The sequence below is a fragment of the Passer montanus genome, unplaced genomic scaffold (assembly GCF_014805655.1).
Source record: "Passer montanus isolate IOZ18808 unplaced genomic scaffold, ASM1480565v1 scaffold26, whole genome shotgun sequence".
In the NCBI taxonomy this organism is placed as follows: Eukaryota; Metazoa; Chordata; class Aves; order Passeriformes; family Passeridae; genus Passer; species Passer montanus.
In genome coordinates, this window is record NW_024367261.1 from 3331740 (window position 1) to 3352650 (window position 20911).

General features: G+C 38.0%; 1 protein-coding gene across 1 annotated transcript; it reads left to right on the top strand.

The window, feature by feature from the left end:
- The first annotated feature begins 311 nt into the window (after window positions 1-311).
- On the top strand, window positions 312-20369 carry TMEM170B (transmembrane protein 170B). The gene is made up of 3 exons (XM_039712123.1): window positions 312-442; window positions 8056-8226; window positions 12312-20369. Exons 1-3 carry the CDS (start codon window positions 346-348, stop codon window positions 12440-12442), a joined length of 399 nt encoding a protein of 132 aa, XP_039568057.1. The 5' UTR covers window positions 312-345; the 3' UTR covers window positions 12443-20369.
- Window positions 20370-20911: the final 542 nt, after the last annotated feature.

Sequence of the window (20911 nt, forward strand, 5' to 3'; positions counted from 1 at the left end):
GCTGCTCCCGCATGGAGCCGCCCGCCTGAGGGACGGCCCCGCCCTCGCTCCAGGTGATGCCGGCCGCCGGGGTGACGATGCCGCCGGCGAGGCGGCGGCGGCCACTGCTGATGGAGGAGGCGGAGATGATGATGGTGATGATGATGGGCTCCGCCGCCCGGCCCTGCCCCTGAGCGGCAGGGAAGCGCCAGCGGCCGGCTCCCCTCCTCCCCCGAGATCGCCCGGCTCCCCCCGGCCCGTCCTCGATGTCTCCCCCGCGGCGCGGAGCTCCCTTGGCCGCCTCCCCGCCCTGTCGCTCCTCGCCGCCGCCGTGTCCCTCCCGCCCCGCGGCCCGGCGGCGGCACCATGAAGGTGGAAGCGGGAGACAACTCCATGATCAACCTGTCGGTGCAGCAAGTGCTGAGCCTGTGGGCTCACGGCACCGTCCTCCGCAGCCTCACGGGTAACGGGGCAGAGCGGGCCGGGCGGCTGCGGGGCTGCAGCACAATGGAGGGCTGGCCGCGGCCGTGCTCTCCTGCCTGCTGCGCCTGGGGAGGGCTCCTGATTGTGGTCCCGAGCCTCTCGGGGTGCCTGCAGGCGTGTTCTGTGGGCAGGTACATCGTGTCTGTGTGTGTGTGCCTGCTGTGGGGTCCAGGGAGTCGGGCGGGGTCTGTGTGAGGTGCTGGGGTGTGTGCCCGGTGTCTGGGATGCCTGCCCGTGCAAAGGACGTGAGCCTGTGGGATCTTCTCCCTCACTTTTTCATGCCCATAATAAATAAAAGAAGGCTAATGGCATAGGGCGTGTGTATGCGAGTGAAGTGATGAGTACCTGTGCATAAGGGAAGGATTGTAGAAAGTGTGTGAGTGTATAAATATGTATGGAAGGCTGGAGTATGTTTGTGGAGGTGGTTGGTTTTTTATTTTATTTTATTTTTTTCCCCTTGTCTGCATATGCTCATTGGCATTTGACAGAGAGCTATAAAAAAAACAACTAGAAAACCATGAAGTTGAATGTGGAGAATGAGACTTCCCCCACTACCCCTGAGTATATCTGTGGATAATGGGACTTGGTGGAGTGAATGAGGTGACAGCTGTTTTCTGACAAGTAGTTGTAATCTTAAACATCTGGGATTCTTAAAGACTTAGCTGTTACAAAAAAATTCTGTGAACCAAAGTAGAGTCAGGTCCTCACCCCTTGTTAGGAGAGGGGAGCTTTGGCTGGCTTTCGGCAAGAACTGGCTTTTTTCTGCTCAGTCTCAGGATGAAAATTGGGTGTGGACTACTGTGAGACCCAAGGCATACAGTGGAGAGGGGTATCTTCTCTTATTCCCTCCTTGTGTGAAGAAAAGCATAAGCTTGCAGCTCTGAGCAAACAGGGACTGGGTGTCAGTAGCAGAGATGTAACTGAGTAAATGCTTTCTGCTCGGTTGTAGGGATGTATTAGGTGGTGACAGATTAGTGGAAAATGTTGAGTAGGGGTAGGTTTTAAACAGTTATGGAAATATTCTAATATTTATGCAAGAGTATTATGTCACCTTTTTGCACTCTATAGTAATAGTTAGTAGATATATTCTGTTTTCTTTTTTAATCTTTTAAAGGTGAAAGAAGTGGGATGAAAACAGGAGTGGGATGAAAATAGAAGTGTAGCTGAAGTTGAAGCTGTAGCAAACAGAAAGTGATTATCTTTATTGTTCTTTTAACTTTCTGGATGCATCTTAGTGTAATAAAAAAGATTAACCTTTTCATATTTATCTGATCTATGAACTTTGTAGTGTGTGTCTGATAATTAGAGTTTCCAGGTATTAGTGTGGTGACACACTAAATACAGCTCACTTCCTGGGTAGTTACTTTAACATACCTACTTTAAAAACTTGTACTCTTAAAGGAAAGAGTTCACAATGGATTTCACTTTGCATTGTGCCAGACATCCTCTATAAAGTTTTTCTTATTAGATCATTGTGCAGCATAGGCGTTTCTATGAAATTCAGTGTCAAGAGTTAAAACCAGCTCGTTTCTCAGTGCTTTTGCAATAAGATAAGGGCTTTCTTAAGGTATTTTTAATGGGGAATGTATTTTATTTTTAACTTAAAAAATATGAAAAAAATTTTTTTTATTCATTGTGTTGTTGGAGGATGTGTCGCTGCCAGTTGTAGCTGCAGTTTCTAATTTTGTGCTTAAATGATGGCTTCTCTTACAGCCATAACCTGTTGACCTGAATGTTCTCATGGACTGTCAACAGTCCAAAACTGGCACTGGACTTAAAAATCTTTTCCACATGTTAGAATGTATATTGATATGGTCACTGATCTTAACAAAAAGCTGAACTAATTACATAAGCCCTTCCTTATTCCTTATCAAAGTAAACTTTGTTCAAGACCAGAAATTCTGTTTTTTTCCCTGCCAAGAAAGTAGGTTTGTGAATGAGTTTATCTTCTTTGACTACTTAATCCATTCCCTTTTGCACCTCTGTTAGGTATAAGGAGAAACTTCTCCAGAATACTGGGAAAAGAAAATCATTAATATGCCATGTTCCATAAATATTCAAGACTGCCTCGTGTCTACATTTGGACTTCATGTTGTGGTCTGGACTGGACTTTCAAGTTGCACAAGTGAAGATTTAGCTCCTTTAGATAAACCATATTGATTATATATTCACAAACATTTTGTGAAATGTTATCAGCTACCTTCTTCAAAATATGTTAATTTTCTGAAATTTTCAACAGGGTCCTGATATGAACTCCAGCCTAAGCCAGGAATGCTTCATACCCTAATAGTTTAGTTTTGGTGGGTTCTTTTTCCTGTCAATGAGAAACTGAAAGATTATTTTAATACCTCATATGTGAATCAGGTTCAACATAAAAAAAGGAAATCCTGTCTTTGGTTCATGGCCTCAAATACCCATGAGACCACAGACAAGTTCATTGCTGCCACATACACATCACACCTGGTAACAGCTAAAGCTGCTGGTGTTGTTCCTTTGAGCTGGACATTGGCCCATCACCATGGGGTGCTTGCTTCCTGCCTTCCTGACTTCTCTGGGGAGGTGCAAGTAAGGCTTTAGGAGTCATGGGAGAGGTGGGGTGGCTTTTACCTCACTCTTTGTTACCTCTGCCAGTAAATGCAAAGAATACCTCCTTTAGATAAGCTGGTTGTGTTTTAGAGTTAGTGCTAGATCAGGGTTTACTAGAACAAATCAGATAGCAACTAAATTTGAACTGAAAAAGGAGAAAAAAAATTCCCATTATTAGTATACAGTAAAATAAAAATTGCTTTCACAATAAAGGACATGGCAATATTTCTACTGATAGAAGCTCCTAAGCTCCATGCTGTGCTCATTTTTCCCAGATTGTCTGGATTTTCTTTGCCCACTATGCTGTTACTTGAGAAGACTAGTCTAATTTGAGATTTAAATGGTCCTCAGCAAAATGCTTTTTTTCCTACTTATTGCAGCAAAAATGTTAACATCTCCCAACAACAATTTGACTGTATTGTTGATAGCATTGAAAGTACCAGTTAATACAATAATTAAGGACAGGACCTGGTGCCGAAGAAAAAAATATAGCATGTAAATAGCTGAGTTACACTCGCAGTTATCATGTGCTGTCATTTCATCTGAGTGCTTTGAGTTTGTAAGCTACAGAAATCTAACATTTCTGTTTTTTCTAATCCTAAGTTTGACATGTGCTACTTTCTTGACTTAAATCTATATTTTTGTATTCTTAGTACAGGTGTTTGTTGCTTGACTTACCTCTGTAACTAATAGTAGTAGGCTGGTACTGGGCCTAGAATGGAGAGAGAAAGAGAGAGACACTTTGTTTTGGAGTAACCACTTTTAATTTATGACATGTTGTAGGCCATCATTATTCATCTGGCAAAACAAGCTTAGAACTTAGAGGAAAAGTGCTGAAGATGAAGGACTAAGGAGATACTCCGTGTTTCCTGAAGCTGAGTGGCAGTAGGACAGCATATTGATACAGTATATAGATAATATGTGAAAAAGTTATCATTTATCTACTTGTGTAAGGTGAAGCTGTTGATGGAGTGCTGCTTCAAGTCTTGATAAGATGGAAGTGATATGAATGTTATTCTAAACAATGGCATGCTTTGATAAGTGTTTTGCAAATCTCTAATCTTGTGCATGCCTACACTAATATATATATATATATATATAATGTCTATCTGTAGTGCATAAGCATAATGTATGCGTGATATCTACCTGATATGTATAAACATCAAAATTAACAAAGTGCTCTAAAACTGGTGTGATTGGGCATTAATTACAAGATATTTGAGTTGCAACTTTTCTGGTAGGAAAAAAATCCCCAGCTGAGGCAAACCAGAGGAAAGGTGCATAAACACTATCTTAAATCTTCTTTTCAGTTTAAGCACTAAGAATTTTAAACGTGAAAAATGTATCTCAGTTCTTCCTATTGGAAGAGCTGTGACATCTTTGCTATATACTGAATATCACTATGCTTGTAGACTACTGATCCTTCCCCAGTTCCTGTATTTCTCTAGGAACTGTGGAGTTTTGATAGATGTATGTTGTGTTTTGGTGACTTCAGGTAATTTGGATACACTAAAAGTAAACTCTGAAATTTTCTTAGGGTCAAGCAAGGGAAGCAAGCATTTTGTTGGTTGTTTTTTTTTTTTTAATTTGATACTATTCATATCTCTTTGGGGGCATGACTAATAAACTGAGGCTAAGTGAGTATTTGAACCTCTCTGACAGATATAGGTAAATCATTACCTCCGTAACAGCAGCTCATGTTGTCAAAAGAGCCAGCTAATTAAAATAGCTGCACAAAGGCTGAAATTGGACTGTGCTTTTTTTGTCAGGATAGCAAAACGTAAATTTATGCTGCTTACAGGATCAGTCAGCGTATAGGACATAAATAGCTGAGACACTTCAGTCTCACTTCCTCTTCCTTAGAGATGTTGCAAGTCAATTCAGCAATCAAACTACTCAGTCATTTTTGAGCAAGTGAAGTCTTGGCCATCTGTGTTTGGAGGTCCACATTCTTTTCCTCTGTTCTTTAGTGACACCTCTCAGTATTATTCCCAACCCATTCTTGTGCCTTTCAGTGTTACTCTGAGATACTGCTATTGAGTCACCTCTTTTCATGGTTCAGGGGCTAGATGATACTGAATTTTACAGAACATGAATAATTCTCTGCCCTCACCATATCAAGGTAAGAGTGTCTGTGTTGTCCTCTAGGTAAATGGAGCTGAAGGTCTCCTCTGATTTGCCTGAAGGGTTCTCTCTCTCTCCCCTTACCTTGTTTATCCCTGTTAAACAACTTACTTGGTTGGCTTCATCACTCACCCTACAAGCAGAAGTAAATAAATGGCTGTGTTTAACTAGCAGGCATAGAAAGTGTGAATAAAGGAGGATAAGAAAGTATAGCTTTTGGCCTTTCCAAGGGAAGGTGCTTGGAAGTGATTTGTCCTGTTTCAGCTCCTACATGATGTTTTAAGATATACATGATACTTTAATGAAGGGAGGTCATAGTTTAACAAAGCTCCAGCTTCTTTTGTGTCAAACAAGGAGTATTTCTGAATGTTCTCTAATTCCCTTTTCAATATGGCTGCTGCTTTTAAGGAGTGGGAGGAGAAAGTGTGTAACAAAGAAATGAAGTTTATATTTCTTTAGCCAACAGGACATTTTGCTGCTGGCTCTATTCTCAAGCCTCCTGCCCTAAATATAAAGTGAGGGGTGATGTTAATTTTCCTTGAGCCTTATTTGGAACATAAATAAGACCAAAGATAGTTGCTCACTGTGGAGCTATTTTGTTGTGTAAGAGTTTGTAAATATTTTTGGTTTCTTAGTTACAGGGGAGTAGTTAGCCTTCCCATAAGCTTCCATTTTCTTCTAAAAATACAGTCATCCTAGTGAGTTTTCCTGAGACTGGAAGCAATTTGTCTTTTCTACCTGATAAAGGTTGACAATGCCTACAAACACCAATTTCCTAAAAGGTGATGATGCAGTGCCTAACAAATCCGTAGAAATTACAGGGTATGACAGTGTCAGATTCCCACAGACTTTCTTGGTTAATAAATCCTACTGCTGCCCTATTGTAGGTCTGGCAGGGCTGCCATGTTCTGTATTGTTAGATCTTTGGTTAATCCTTTTGTTTATGTGCTGCCACTTGAATAAAACAATGGAAACACCCAGGCTGCGCTAGTAATGGACCAGGCATGTTAGGACAGCAGGAGAGGTTCCCTTCCCCAGATTAGGTCAGCCAGTCTTTCTTAATTTTAGTAAGGGGGTTTGTGGAGTGACTGCTTGACACTTCTGCCACTGTTCTGTCACAGTAGCTTCTGACAATGATGAGACATTCATTTAGTGGAACAGTACCATGGTCATTATCCTTTTGCCAAGATTTTTGGGATCCATCTTGGGGCCACGGGTGAAGGGATGGAGGATCTGATGAGAGCTGCTCTGAGCCACCCTCAGGATGTGGACACATGTACCCAGGCACTCAGGAGGAAAAGCTGCACCTTGAACTACTGTTGAAGTATTCATTGGATGTTGATTTGCCAGCCACTTTCCTTGTTGCTCTTTTGAGAGAGTCTTTTGGCTACCATGATTTAGAGGAGCTGTCTGTCCTTGGGCAGACATAGTGTTGCCATTTATGCCTGTGTGGAAAGGGAAGGGTTGAGCTACTCCCAAAGTACTGCTAAATAAAAAAGCTTGAACTCTCTATCTGTGCTATCTATATACATATCCTACTGCAATGGACTCCCACAATAACTGTGGTTATTGTGTAGCAACTTTTTTTTTTTTTCTCAGCATCTTTTCAGAGTGTGTTTTGTGTTGCTGAGTATTTTTAAAGTTAGCTAATTGGGTTGTATTTTTTCCTCAAATAGTTGATATGAGTCAAGCTACATTAATACAGGCTTGCCTCATAAGCAGTATCTTGCTTTTGTAAGGAAGCTGGGTTTTTTTGTTTTTTGTGTGTTTTTTTTTTTTTGTTTTGTTTTGTTCTATTTTTGAGGGGGACTGCTGCAAAATCTGAATTAATGACAGTGTCATGGGATTATGGAGTTCTATTTTTGAGGGGAACTGCTGCAAAATCTGAATTAATGACAGTGTCATGGGATTATGGAACACATACCCTAATTTGCTAAGTTCTGTAATGATGCATACCCACTGTAGCTCACTTAAAACAAAAGGGATTTTTTTCTTTTATTTACTAACCTTTTGATTTGTAGAATGTTTTTAGAAAGTTGGCACCAAGTGAGAAAGGTTCTTGAGTTATTGTGTAGCTCCATTGATGGTTTCAGGGTTCCAGCTCTTTTCTTTGAAGATGCTCATCATGTCTGCCATTCTTCAAAGAAATGTTTGTGCTCCAAACATTCTCATGATCTGATGCCCTTTTTAGTAATTCAGATAATAGTCACTACCTCTCTCTGAAGTTCTGTACTAAGCAATTAGAAGCAAGGAGTTAGATGTGTTAAAATTTCTTGTTAAAATTACAGTGTTTTTATTTGCACCTTTGAAGCTCATTCGATGGAACACTCTGTTACAGCTCCTGGCTGTAGATAAGCTAAAGTCTTTAATCTCAGTTTTCCCATCTGATGTTACCTGATGCTATCTCTTATTTGTGAGGGGGGGGGTTGGGAAACAACAAAAGATCCACGCCTGCCCCAAAATAAAAACTCACAACTCAAACCCCAAACCAGTTCTTGACTTTTTCCTCCTTCAGTCTTTGTGTCAGAGAATATTTCATTCTACAGAAGCAGTTAAAATGCCTACTAAGAAATTGCAGTCAACACTATTTAAAGAAGTCATTAAAGGAATTATGGCTACTTGTAAAAATATACCTGAATTAAGATTTTTGCCAGAATCCTTCTTATAATTTTTAACATAATACAGCTAATCCTTTATGACAGACTGCTGTAATGAGGAAAGAGTCTTGAGCGTGTGCTGATGATGTCTTTTAAGATGGAAATCCATATTGATTTTCTCTTTGATTGATTTTCTCTGTTGATTGTTTGCAATGTTTTAAAGTTTCTTACTTATAAAGTTCTTGTCTTTAAAATATTAACCCTTTATTTGACTGCTTTCTTTCAGAGATGTGGTACTGGGTTTTCCTCTGGGCTCTCTTCTCCTCTCTCTTTGTCCATGGTGCTGTGGGAGTATTAATGTTTGTGATGCTGCAGAGACATAGGCAGGGGAGGCTGATATCTGTCATTGTGGTCAGCATTGGATTTCTGGGTTCTATAACTGGAGCAATGATAACCAGTAAGTCTGCCTTTTGTTCTTGTTTGGGTTTTTTGTTGTTTTGGGCTTTCTTTTCCTTTCTTATTTTACATCTAACTTAAAACAAACAAACAAAAAAAAACCACCAAAAAAACCAAACTGCTTTTCTTGTCTTTCTTTTTTTTCTTATTTTACATCTAACTTAAACAAACAAAAAAAAAACCACCAAAAAAAACCAAACTACTTTTCTTAGTTAATTGTTTATTAAGGATTTTGCAATAGTTATAGAGTGGCTTCCCCCCACCTCCCAAAAAAAGAAAAATTAAACTTTGCTGATGTTCTAAGTGAAATACTGTTTGGCAAGGGCATCTGTTAGAGAGTTTCTTATGGAATTAGATGAATGGCTACCACTCAAGATACAGTTTTTCATTTTTTATTTCTTGACATTGTATCCTCAGATAGGTGCAACAGTTTTTTATGTTAAAGCCCAAAGGTTCACAGAGCTGTAGTTAAAATCCACACTCATGTTTAAAACATTGCAGAAAGTAGGAGTGTGTTATGTACTAAAGTGCAGGAGGCTTACACCTGACCAAATATGACACGAGTGTTGTTGCCAACAATGTTTTGAGGAAATGCTGCTCATGTGTCCTCATCTAGAGTTATTGGTATCAGATGCTGCTTTTCCATCTTTCCCAAGAAATTCCATTATCTATGTCAGCACTTAAACATGTGCCATAAAACCTGTAGGACACTTTATTCATTCTTTGGTTTTATCATATCCAGCTCTGTTTATCAAACTTATAAATAGATTACAGCAGCATTCCCAAGCAAGTAGGAGCATGCTGAGTTTCCTCTTGTTGGGGAGAAAATAGTGAATGCTATTTTTTCAGGAAAGAAGCACATGCTTGTCTGCAACAGTGCTGGTAGGGAGTTCTCAGCGTTAAAATCCATGTGTTGAGTGGTGCCTATGTTAACTGAGCTGTAGTTTCTGCCCCAAAATCTTCAGTGTTGCAGAAAAGATTGCCTAACTTGAAAGGTCTCTGAGGCTAAGTAGCCATAAATCTAGCAACTACCATATAGTCTGAAGGCAAAACTTCCTACCTTTCATTTTGGTTTTCCTGTGTCCTGCCTGGGTTGTCAGAATAGTGGTATCACTATCAGCTTTGGACACATTCACAGGGGATTTGTGTCAGATTATTTCTTGTTGCTGCTGAAAGACCTTCCTGACTATTGTTTTTCAAGGCTAAATAAAAACGCAAATGTCATGAGAAGTTTCACTAAGACTTTCCTCAAAATGTTGTTTTAATTGCTACAGATTTCTCAGCTTAGAATTTCTACCAGTTAACACAGTGTGTTTCAGTATAGCTATTTTTTGTTAAGTTTTTGGGGGGAGGTTGGATTTATTTTTTTTTTCTAAGATAAGTTGGAACTAGTTGAGTGTCTTATGTTATATGTTATGCTGATTTTTGTCTTAGGATTAAAATGGCAGTGGCCTGTTACAAGGTCAGCCATGCAGGAGCATTTCTGAAGAACTGAGATAGGAAATGTGGTGTTGAAAGATCCAAGCAGAGACTTTCACAGCTTTGTGTGCTGGGAAGGTTTCAGGATCAGTGTCTCTCAAATGAAAGTACTTTGTGTCTTTTATCTTTGCATAAAAAGAGGAGCAACACAGTTGTATTTTTGGCATCCAGTTTTGCAGGTCAAAGCATTTAGCACGTAAGCAATCCTGTTTGTGTGCATATTCATCTGAGAACTTCTCCAAGCTTAGACTGTAGACTTGTTATGCTGTTCCCAAAGGTTTTGCAGAGAGCATTGCAACTAGCTTAGGCAAGTACTTTTATCTTGAAGTATTTTTTGTTTCTGGCCAGCACTCAGTTGTTTCATACTGGTAGAAATTCTGTGGGGAGCTTTTGAAGGCAAATTATGGTGATCAAATATTAAAGAGGATTTTTAATAGTTATTATGCTGCAAACTGAGAGATGCAAGTTGAAATATCTATCTAAAAGCTATTTGAATATGCCTGGTCCAGTGCTTAAGAAATTGCAATAGCAAACTGACTTGAATTTCCACTTTGCATTTCCAGTCTTCTGCCTTGTTTGTGTAGGAGAATGAAGGCAGCATAGACTATTGCACAATGTAAGTTTGGTTTTGCTCAGGGAGATCTTTCAAATTTTCTGATGTTCTGGAACCTTTTTAGCAACCTATAGAAAAGCAGGAGACTCCTCTGTTAATTAGCTTTGAAAAGTCATGGAAATTAAGGATAATTTAAAAAGATACTGAAAAATTACTAATCAGAAGGGAATATAGTAAAAAAGAAAAAAACAACCAAAATAATAAATAAAATAATAGTATAAACAAAATAATAATAAAACCAAAGAAACCCACAAAGCAACAGCCAAAAAAAACCTCACCAAAACAAACAAGAATATATAAATACTAGGCAGCTTAAGGCAAGAATTTTAGCTTTATTTGATCCAGAAGGGCCTGTCCTTCCTCCTCTTCCCCAGCACACTCCTTTTTGGTGACAAATTCTCATTTCCCTCGTTGGCAGCCTGTTGTACATACTTTTGGCTCTATACCATCTGTGCTGGGTTATGCATTACAGGTTGTACTGCACACTGTTATTTATGTAATGATATATAATTAGCAAACTATCAAATTTTTATTGTTTTATTCTGAATATTTCCCAGAATATCCCAGTGTTTTTTCAAAGCCCAAAATTTCTCGTATTGATCTGGTAGTAACAATTCTGGTATACATTTTTGGCCATTTTGAATTCGCCTTAAGAGTTCAATCTGAAAAATAATTTTATTGTCTGTAGTGGGCTCAATCTAAAGGATCTCTTTCAGGTTTTGACAGCAGCTAGCCAAGGAACAAATGGAAAAGCTTATGAAAGGTAGCTGAGTGAAATACCATAAGGGTAGCCTTCTGGTGAGATATTTCAGACAAAATATACTTTACAGGATATGTTTAAAAAAAAAAATTAACCCAAAAGTTGCCTAGCAGTATGATTAATAGTGTTTTTAAGTACCATTATGGCACAATTATTAGTGAATTCTACTCTTCCTTAAGCTGTTGTGAAACTGAGGTGTTACTTTTTGAAGATGTCAGATGATTCAGATGCTGACTGTACTTTCAGAAAATCTGTTGTGACTTAATGTATTTCTGTGTCACTAATGGATTTTTGATCACTCCAGCAGACTATTCCTGTTAGTGACTGTGCAAAAACAAAAAAAAAAACCAATTTTTTTTAAACTCTTGTTTATTATTTTAAAAAATTTTGATGACTTTTCAGTTCTCTTTGGGCCTGAAAGAGCCTCTGTGCAATCACTGAAGTAATTTAATTATGACTCGATAGCATCTGAGACAGTGCATACTGAAGATCTGCAATTAAATTTTGGGTTTGGTTTAGGTTGATCCTGACCTCTTGATATTATATTTCAAATGTGAATTTGCACACAAATGTACAAGAAAAATGATCTGTTGAGTTTGGAATTTTTTTATGTGCTAAAATGTAATTGTATTGGTTAGCAATTTCCTCTCATGCACATTTGTGGTAAACACTGCAATACTTGGACCTTTTTCATGTTTTGCGGGATTTGCTAAACAATTGTTAACAATTCAGTCGTTTAAGTCAAAATAAACTTATTTAGTATGACCAGTTTATTCAGCTGAAATATTGAATGAAGCTGGTCAATGTGTGTTTGCAATTGTTTTGTGGACATTAACAGCTTTATTGTTCTTGTCTTCTCCCTGCCTGTACAAGCAGTATTAAACCATTCTTCAGACCTGGTCAATTTTTAGAGGACTGTCTTGCTACCTTTTCAAACTGGTACAAGGCAAAAAATGTTTTTAAAAAATTGAAGACGTATACAGGGAAACAACAAGATTTGATTTCCTTAAACTGATGATGGAAAAGTTGCTCTGGTTCAGTTGGGAAAATCATTCCTGAAGGATATATATAACTATAAAAATACAAGTAAGGCTGGTAATTGTGTAATGCCATGAAGTAATGCAGTGTTTGGTAATGTCCTGTGAATAGCTGACACATAGAGTAGATAATTTGTCATATATTTCAACCTTGGCTTTTTCTGTGATTTGATCATTGTTTTCCTTGTGATCCTTAGGTGCTGCAGTAGCTGGAATTTACAGAGTAGCAGGAAAGAATATGGCTCCCCTAGAAGCTCTTGTCTTTGGCGTTGGACAGACAGTACTGACATTAATTATCTCATTTTCAAGAATTCTCGCCACGCTTTGAAACTTATGTAGAAAGGGGGGAGAAAAACGTCTTTAATCTGAAGAGAAGCTTCCTGACAGTGGATTCATCAGCTTATGAACTTCAATTCTAGTGCAAGAGGAAGGAAGCTATGTGGAAAGTGCACTACAAGTCTCGAGGCTCAGTCAAATGAGCAGGCTGTCCTCTAGTGTTGGAACTGCTGCACTCCTGCACTGCGCCTTAACGTGCCTCCGTCACGGGCGAGGGGGGATCCCTGTGTGCCAGGCAGAGATGGAGCACCTCGGGCAGCTGCCAGGCAGGTCCATGCTTGGTGGTGGGATCACTGTCCTTAACACATTGGAATGAAACAGAGGGGCCATCCTGAAAGCTGCTCCGTGTGCCAAACTTGGGGTTTCATTCTGAGCGGGTGGCTGGGTAAGCTCTGGAATGTAGAAGAATTCTGTGAATGTGCACAATTCTCCTTGAATTCAGGGGAAATAGCAAGATAACTGACTTTTGTGTATTAGAAGAATCTCTCTGGATGCTGAATATTCCTGTTCAGCATTCAAAACAACGGTTAGATCTGTTTCAAAATGTAGATTAATTTTGATGGGGTTTAAGAACCGCAGCTTTAACAACCCTGGTGTAATTAGCACTATGTGAAGAATGGCTCGTGGCAGTTTTGTTCCTTGGCACATTTCTTTGTGAGTTTAGCCTGTCAGAAATCAGGAGTTTAAGGTGACTGTATGAAAGTTATTAAGTACAAGCTGTTGTGTATGCACAAACAAATCTTAAACTGATGTTTTCCTTGAAATTACTTTGTCTTAAGCATACAGATGGCTACCAGCCCTTCTGCAAACCTCAGAAAAAGGGTACTCGTTGCAAATAAACTCCCTATATTTAATTAAGCACTGGTAGGACCCTTACCCCTACATGTATTCTGTAAGGAAAACACAAATACAACAAACTCTCAGAGAATACACCTATGAGGAAAATAGAAAGGGTTAACAATATGATATCTTGGTTTTCTAATGAGAAAAATATTAAGTGTAATAAAATGGTTACCATACTCCAAAAATTTGTAAGTGGGGCAGCACTAATGTATTTACTACCTTGTTTCTGAACACTTTGTATCTTTGGAAAGATACCTGGAACTTTCAAATACTTAGCTTTCAGTGGTTTGTGCTTTTCTAGTTTAAAAGGGACTGAGTGGTGTTGTGCATGTGAAATGTCATAAATGTGAGTGTTTGGAGTAAAGAGAAATTTTAAGTCTAATGACTAATTATTTATGAAATACAAAATATAAAGGGCAAAAGGTTCTGTGAAGAATAAGGAATCTTTTACATCTTCTCTCAGCTTAAGGCTTTTCAGCAGTTGTCTCTTAATGATGATGGGGAGTAAATCACTCAAAGATTTTGCTGTTATGATGTCAGAAAGACTTTCAGGACTGTCACAAACATTGGCACCTACTGCACACCTAAAAGAATATGTTTAAAATGTAACTTGCAATCCAGTCATTGCTTAGTACTTTGAAATATAATGAATTAACCTGTCTGCCTTTATCTTAATCCACATACATTTCTTTAAAGTACTAGAAATGCTAATAGTGTTTGTTTTCTTTGAAAGCATCAAAGTCCTGTTTGGAAAGCATACAAAGTTGTGGGCTTTGCAGGGAACAAGTTAAAATATAGGTTTATACATATTTTCAGTATTATTTTTACTTCTAATTGCTGAAAAATGTGGCTGAATACAAATACTGTCATTGTTTTTGAATGTCTTCAAAAACTTTCCTGTCGTTTATTTTTTTGTAATTTGTCTTTTATTTCTGCTTATGATTTTTTGGCACACAACCATTGCACTTTAATAGACAATGAAATTATGACATCTGTAACAAGCAATTGAAACTTCTCCCCATTGTCTTAAATTGTGAGAAAACTGGTTTCAGGTATTAAAGTCAAATTGAATAATAAAGTGATTGAAGATATTTCTCCTAATGTGCCTTGTTACATATATGTTTAGGGGAGAGGGTTTAAAAAAAATTGTCACATCTTCATTCTTGTTCTATTTTGATTATTTCTAATTAATTTGGTTACTTGATACAGTGTCTTGTTCAACAGAGTTTAAAACATTTTATTTGACAAACCTCGAAAGCTTGTCTGGATCAAAACCAACCACATCACAAAGAACTGTTTTCAGTAATTTAGATTGTCTCATGCCTTTATCTCACACTGAAACTAATTCACAGGTTCCAAATTTTCTTGAACATCTCAAATCTTAATTTTTATAGGAGGCTATTATGCTGCCACTGGTCAGTGGCTGTCTGTCTTTCACTAAATTAAACTACAGCAGACTGCTGCCAACTGATGAGATATGTATGCTTGTATTGATGAACTTCATTCTTCATTTTAATTACTGTGCCAATGAAGTTGTTGCCACTGTAACTCTCCCCCTTGGACAAGGAGGCATCTTTGCAGGTTTTAAGCTACCTTTCTCCAAATAATTTTTATTGCATAGGTACTTGTATTCACTTTGAAAGTGTTGTTGTGTGCTTAGCTCTCTCTGCATTGTGTGGCATTATTGCCTGGCAACAGGGAACAGGCAGATAATACTTAAGTGACCTAACGGGGACAAGGCTTTATTTGACAGAAGTTTGTTTTCAGCTCTTTCTTGTGAGGAGTTTATAATGGTGAAAAGTTTGTCTGTGAAGTGTTCTTTGATCACAGCATGAACTTACTGCTTAATAACTCCAGCAGTGAAAGAAAGTGTGAGTGGCCTTATGTCTGCAAAACTTGGAACTTTCATTCCATATCCCTGTTAAGCATAAGGTGCTTTAGTCAGTGTTTATGTGTGAGTGTGTGTGTGTGTGTATATATATATGAATGAATGGTGGCTTTTTGGAGTTTGTTTTATACCTGATACACACTAACAACTGAAATAGGTTTTCCAATAAAAAATAAAATTACTTTAGATAGCCTCCCCTCCCCCTTCCCCTCTTAATGAAGCTACAAAGACATCTTTGTGTGTGAATGGCACTGATGGTACCCTGGTTCACCCTTGGACAATGCAGTGTTGTCACACAGGATGTTTTAGCACTGTCTTCAATCAGCTCTGCCTGTCTCTGCATTGTGTCAAAGTGCACATTCTGCATTGTGCAGAACAAATAATGCATTGACACAGTTTAATATTTGGAAGAAGGGGGAGTACTGAATATATTATTTAGTGTGGAAAAGGTACTGGTTTTTTAGTAGCTGCTGTTAACAAAGATTCAAACATTCCACACACTTTCAATTTTTCAATATGATCATGGAATTGTAAAATACCAGGTTGGAGGGGACCTCATTGATGGTCTGGTCCAACTTTTCCTGTCAAGAGCATGGTCTAGACAAGGTAGCCCAGCACCCAGCCCAGTCTTTAAAGTGTCTATTGGCCCTCATCATTTCCATGTGACTGCTTGTAATAAGGGAGTCTTTTCTTTGTAGCCACCCTTTGGAAATAGGAATATGGTGATAAAGTCTCCCTTGAGCCTTCTTTCTTCAAGAATCAACCCAGTTCTTTGCCTTTCCTCATATGTCAGGCTTCCCAGACTGTTGATTATCCCTGTGGCCTTTCTCTGGAGCCTTTCCAAGCTGTCCATGGTTTTGTGTGTTTTTTGCATGTCACGGACCAAAGCTGAACACAGAGAACCCACTATTGCAGGTGTGGCCTCTCAAGTGGCTGAGTGAGATAATGGTGATTTTATCTCTGCTGATGATGCCTTTGTTGATCCAGTTGGCTTTCTTTGCCATAACAGCACACTGCTCTCTCACATGGAGCTGCTTCTTCACCAGGACCCCCAGATCCATTTCCACAGAGCTGCTCCTCAGGCAGGTCCATCCCAGCCTGTGCTGCACTCCTGGATTGTGTTTTGCCAATTGCAAGATCTAACCCTTGTCCTTGTTGAACTTCCTAAAATTCTCTATACATCCTATCAATGTTCTTTTAGTTCTCAATGTGTATTTTTCTGCTTTTCCATCTCTGGTACACTTCTTTTCTGGATTTGAGCAAATTCAGAAGTTCACAGTTAAGCCAAGGAGGTCTCTAGCTCTGCCTCTTTCCTGACCTTAAAGGGGATGAACTGGTTTAGTATTTCCAGGAGACTGCATGTGAAAAACTCCCAGCACTTTATCCTCCATAGCATCCCTTCCCATGGGCTATGAGCATAGTGAAGTTTGCTCTTCAAAATCTAAAATGTTTGTTTTAACACTGACCTTCAGCATGCTCAGCAGGATCCCACTACTGTGACCATGGCAGTCGAGGCTGTCCCTGATTGGGTTTTACAAAGCAGGTTTCCTTGGCTTGTGAGTAGCAAGTTCAGCAGTGCCTCACCCTTGATTGGCACATCTAACCATCTGTATTCCAAATATGTCCTCTACATACTCCAGGAATGTGATGGATGACATGTGGGATGCTGTACTGTTCTTCCAACAAGTGTCTAGGCAGCCAACATCACCCACAGAACCAGGTTCTTTTGACCCAAAGCTTTCTTAAGTGACCCAAATATTGTTTCCTTTGTGTTATTTCCTTGGTTTGGAGGTCAGTAGCAGATGCCTACTTGGAGATTTCCCTTGGAGACGACCTCTCTGACCTTGACTCAGGCATTCAGTAGAGCTTCCACAATCTTTGTAGGCATATATTGAGGTGGTTGTTCTTTGGGTTCTCATCTTGGGAAGCAGCTAAGGAACATTTGGCACTACTCTAGTTCGGTTGACTTATTCCACAGATCAAAAAATTCTGTTTTGGTTCAAAGCCTGCAGCTATGTTTCAGGAAAAAAAATCTTCCAAAAATTATTGTCTTTAAATTTCTGGGTAATTGTGAGTTTATGAAACTAAGCTACGTGCTGTGGCTAGCCATGATTTGTTGTTGACTTTTTTTTTGAAGAAACCAATACTTTAACGAGTTTTGAACATTCAGCATAGATCTGATTTTGTCTAAAATAGCTTTCTGTTTTTGAAGTACACTGTTTTGATTTTGACAAAATAGTGTTTCCCTCTCAACATATTTATTGATATTTATTTTGCTTACAATTTGTGTTTGAGTTCTGCTGTTGGAGGCACATATATAATGCCATTTGAGCAGAAACTGTAATGGAATCTGAGCTCTAATAACTATAAAATTGGGTCTTTTTGTTTTAATTTATGTATTTCATGCACTAGACATATTTTAATAATGCCTTGCCTGCATTAAATCTAAGTATTTGTACCATGAGCATATTAAACTGGATGTTTTTGTACACAGTCACATCACACGTCTATAATTCCAGATGAATAGACACAACAGTATTGCTTGGTGTAGTGAATTGTGGATTAATCAGTTAGCCTCCCTCCCCAGAAAGTATGTGACTCTAATAAGGCCTAGTAATGCAATTGTGAACCTGAGAATATTTTTCAGTTGCTCTTCTTTTTCTAGAAATAGTTTTTTTATCAAGTGTGTATTTCAGTTAAGGGGAAAAACATAGGTCACAGTTGTCATATTAATAACCAGTCTAATTCCAAGCAATTTGAGATAAAACGGAATTCTGAATGTTGCTTATAAATTATGATGGAGTGTTACATACACAAAAATGCTAAAGCATAACTTTTTTTTCAGAGTTACCAAAATTTAACATACAACTGCACCAGCATATTGATGGGGTGCCTTTTGAATTATAACTTTTAGTCTTTAGATTGGGAGCAGCCCAAGGTGGAAAGACTGTTCAAATCCTCAGCTGAAGTAATAAATGTTCTTTGAGTAGAGATGAACTTAACAGAGCTGAACATTTGTTTTGGGCTAATGGTCAGATATTTGGTGGTGACATTGGTCACCAGCATCACAACCTTTAAAGTCAGTGGGAAAAGTATTCTGTCCTCTGTTACAGCAGTGAAATCTTCACCTGGCTTCATTAATTTTTGTATGTAGCTGCACAGAATTTTAGGAAAATGAAGTTATCCTAGAAAGTAGAATTCAACCTGAGTACATGAGTTTGATATCCTAAAATTGTGACATATTTTGTCCTGAAGCATGCTGTTTCTGCTGTTTCCCACAATTGTGCCTGAAGTTACAGATGCGATTCAGGCTATGCGTTAATTCTAAATGCAATCACAAGGACATCTGAAAGCCTGTAAAGATGTATTACTGCTTGGGATATTCTGCCAGTGTAGCAGGTATAAAGACAATTGAGCTCTAAAAACATTATCTAAAGAAGTATTTTCTTTCAGGAATGCGCATTTTGTCACTTCTGGTTGTGCTTATCTTGTAGTTACTGAAGACCTTAGGAAGCTACTGCATGAATCCTAGCAGGATTTGATAGCTGTTGAAGGGAATGGAGAGTATGTCCTTTTGTGATTCTTCTGTGGACCAAAACACCAACTCTAAGGCAAAGTAAATACTGAAGAGACATTTTCAGTAAAATAAGCAATACTTGATTGATACAAATGGCATTACTTTTGGTTTCAGAATTAACTCTCTAGGCTTACTTGAGAAATTTAGTATCAACACTAAAATCCATTTTGGATTATCCACCAATATGAGGTATATGGGATCTAAAAATCTAAAACATTTTAAAATTACTTGGCTAGAGGTTTTACTTGTTTGAAATGTGCCTAAATTTTATACAGATAATGGAGTTCTGAAGGTCCTTCATATTTTGGGTGTTTTAGAGGACAATCAGGTATCTATAGAACTAAACTTTTGACTGTAACAATATATAGAATAGCACACAATTTTTCAGAAGTACTTACAGAAGCCACTAAGAATAAATACCTATTTTACTGTTAGAAAAAGTATTTATCATCTGTATTGATTACTCTAACAGTTGTACTGTAAGCTTTACAAATACAAGTATTATAACCATTTGTATTTGGCTGAAAAAATAGGAGGAGAGGGAAATGGGAATTTGAAAATCTTTAAAAATGACAAAGGTAAAAAAATATCCATTAGTCCACTGACAGATTTGTGCTCCTTCTGTAAACTTTTCATCAAGCATGAATTAACCAATAGAACATTGTTGGTGTCTTACTATAAACTGTCTTGTTGATAGAATGCATTCTTCAAACATGTATTAGAAATAAGTGTTCATATCTTCACTTTATGAAGTTACCTAAGCTAAAGTGTTGTGACCTAGGCAAAGTTATGAAGCTGAAAGATAGCAACAACAGTGTTGGAGAAGAGTGATTTAACATTTAGTTGATTTATGCTTTGTACAGGACTCTGTTATGGTGTGCAAAAGGTACTTGTTTTGAGTGGTGGATGTACTGCATGCTCATGTTTAATAGTTTAGCTCCAGTTAAAAAAGGATGGCATTTAAGTTGTAAATAGTGTACACTACTATATTTCATTTTTAAGCAACTTTCTTATTTCCCTGTTTGTGTACAGTTCTCTATGTACATATTAAAAAATCCTAAAACAAACAAACCACAACATTTTGAGAAACTTTTGTAGTTATCTTTTGCATTTTAATTGTGTTAACAACCTAAATATGTCCATTCAGCTGTCTGTTTAGTTTGAAGTTTTCATTGCATGCTTTCAGGTTCTTTGAAAAACAGCAATAACAGTTGGACAGTTATTTAAAGTAAAACATTCTTCTGCACAATTTCCACTTCCATTCTTTAGAATGCATACACAGTGGAACAGTTGTCCAATTGTAAGATTTAAATAATCGTTTAGTAATTATTTATATTTATTTCGTTTGTGGTGGTAGGATATGTCTCATAGTAGCTTATAAACAGAATTTGCAAGTTAAACACGATTTTTTTCTCATGCTCATTTATTTAACTAAAATTTTCTATTAAAATATTTTCATAAACTTTCTGTAGCTTACTGTATGTTCTTCTAAGTAATCATGAAGCTATTTTTCAACCTCTGTATGAAATACTCTGACAACACAAGTTTTACGTTTTGTGAATCTGGTTGAAATGTACAGATGTACACATAAAATAAAGCTAAAATTAGCAAATAAATTATGTACCTTCTTGTAGACCACAGTGGTGTGTCCCTGCTGTTGTCTGAATTGTGATTTATAGATAGAAAAAACCCCTCCTTGGTACCTGTGTTAGCACCAGACTGAAGTGTGTTTCTGCACACAGCTTTATAACCTATGGCCTCTGTTTCTTACAGTTGAACTTTAGCATGTGAGAAAAAAATGTCTGAGCAAATGAATCATCTGTAAATGGCCGGTTAGAGCAGAAACTGAGGCAGCTGCTTCTGTGGTTATCTTAGGATTTGTTTGTGCAACTGGCTGTATGTAGTTTAGAAAACAAATTGGTTGCAGAAATGAGAACCAGATTGATATAGTTCATCAGGTTAAGCCAGCTCACAAGAGAAAGTTCTTTGGGAAAAATATGCTTAGTCAACATGATGTAAATAGTTTTTATAGGGTTTTTTTGTTGTTGTTGCTGGTTTTGTTTTTTTGGTTTGGCTTGGTTTGGTTTTTGGTTTATTTTTTTTTTTTTTGTGGTCCTGCTGAGGTATATAGTGCTTTTCATTCTTTGTTCGTT

Coding starts and splice junctions, on each gene's coding strand:
- TMEM170B (XM_039712123.1), top strand. CDS start 346: ATGAAGGTGGAAGCGGGAGACAACTCCATGATCAACCTGTCGGTGCAG. Junction 443..8,055: donor CGTCCTCCGCAGCCTCACGG/GTAACGGGGCAG, acceptor GCTTTCTTTCAG/AGATGTGGTACTGGGTTTTC. Junction 8,227..12,311: donor AACTGGAGCAATGATAACCA/GTAAGTCTGCCT, acceptor TGTGATCCTTAG/GTGCTGCAGTAGCTGGAATT.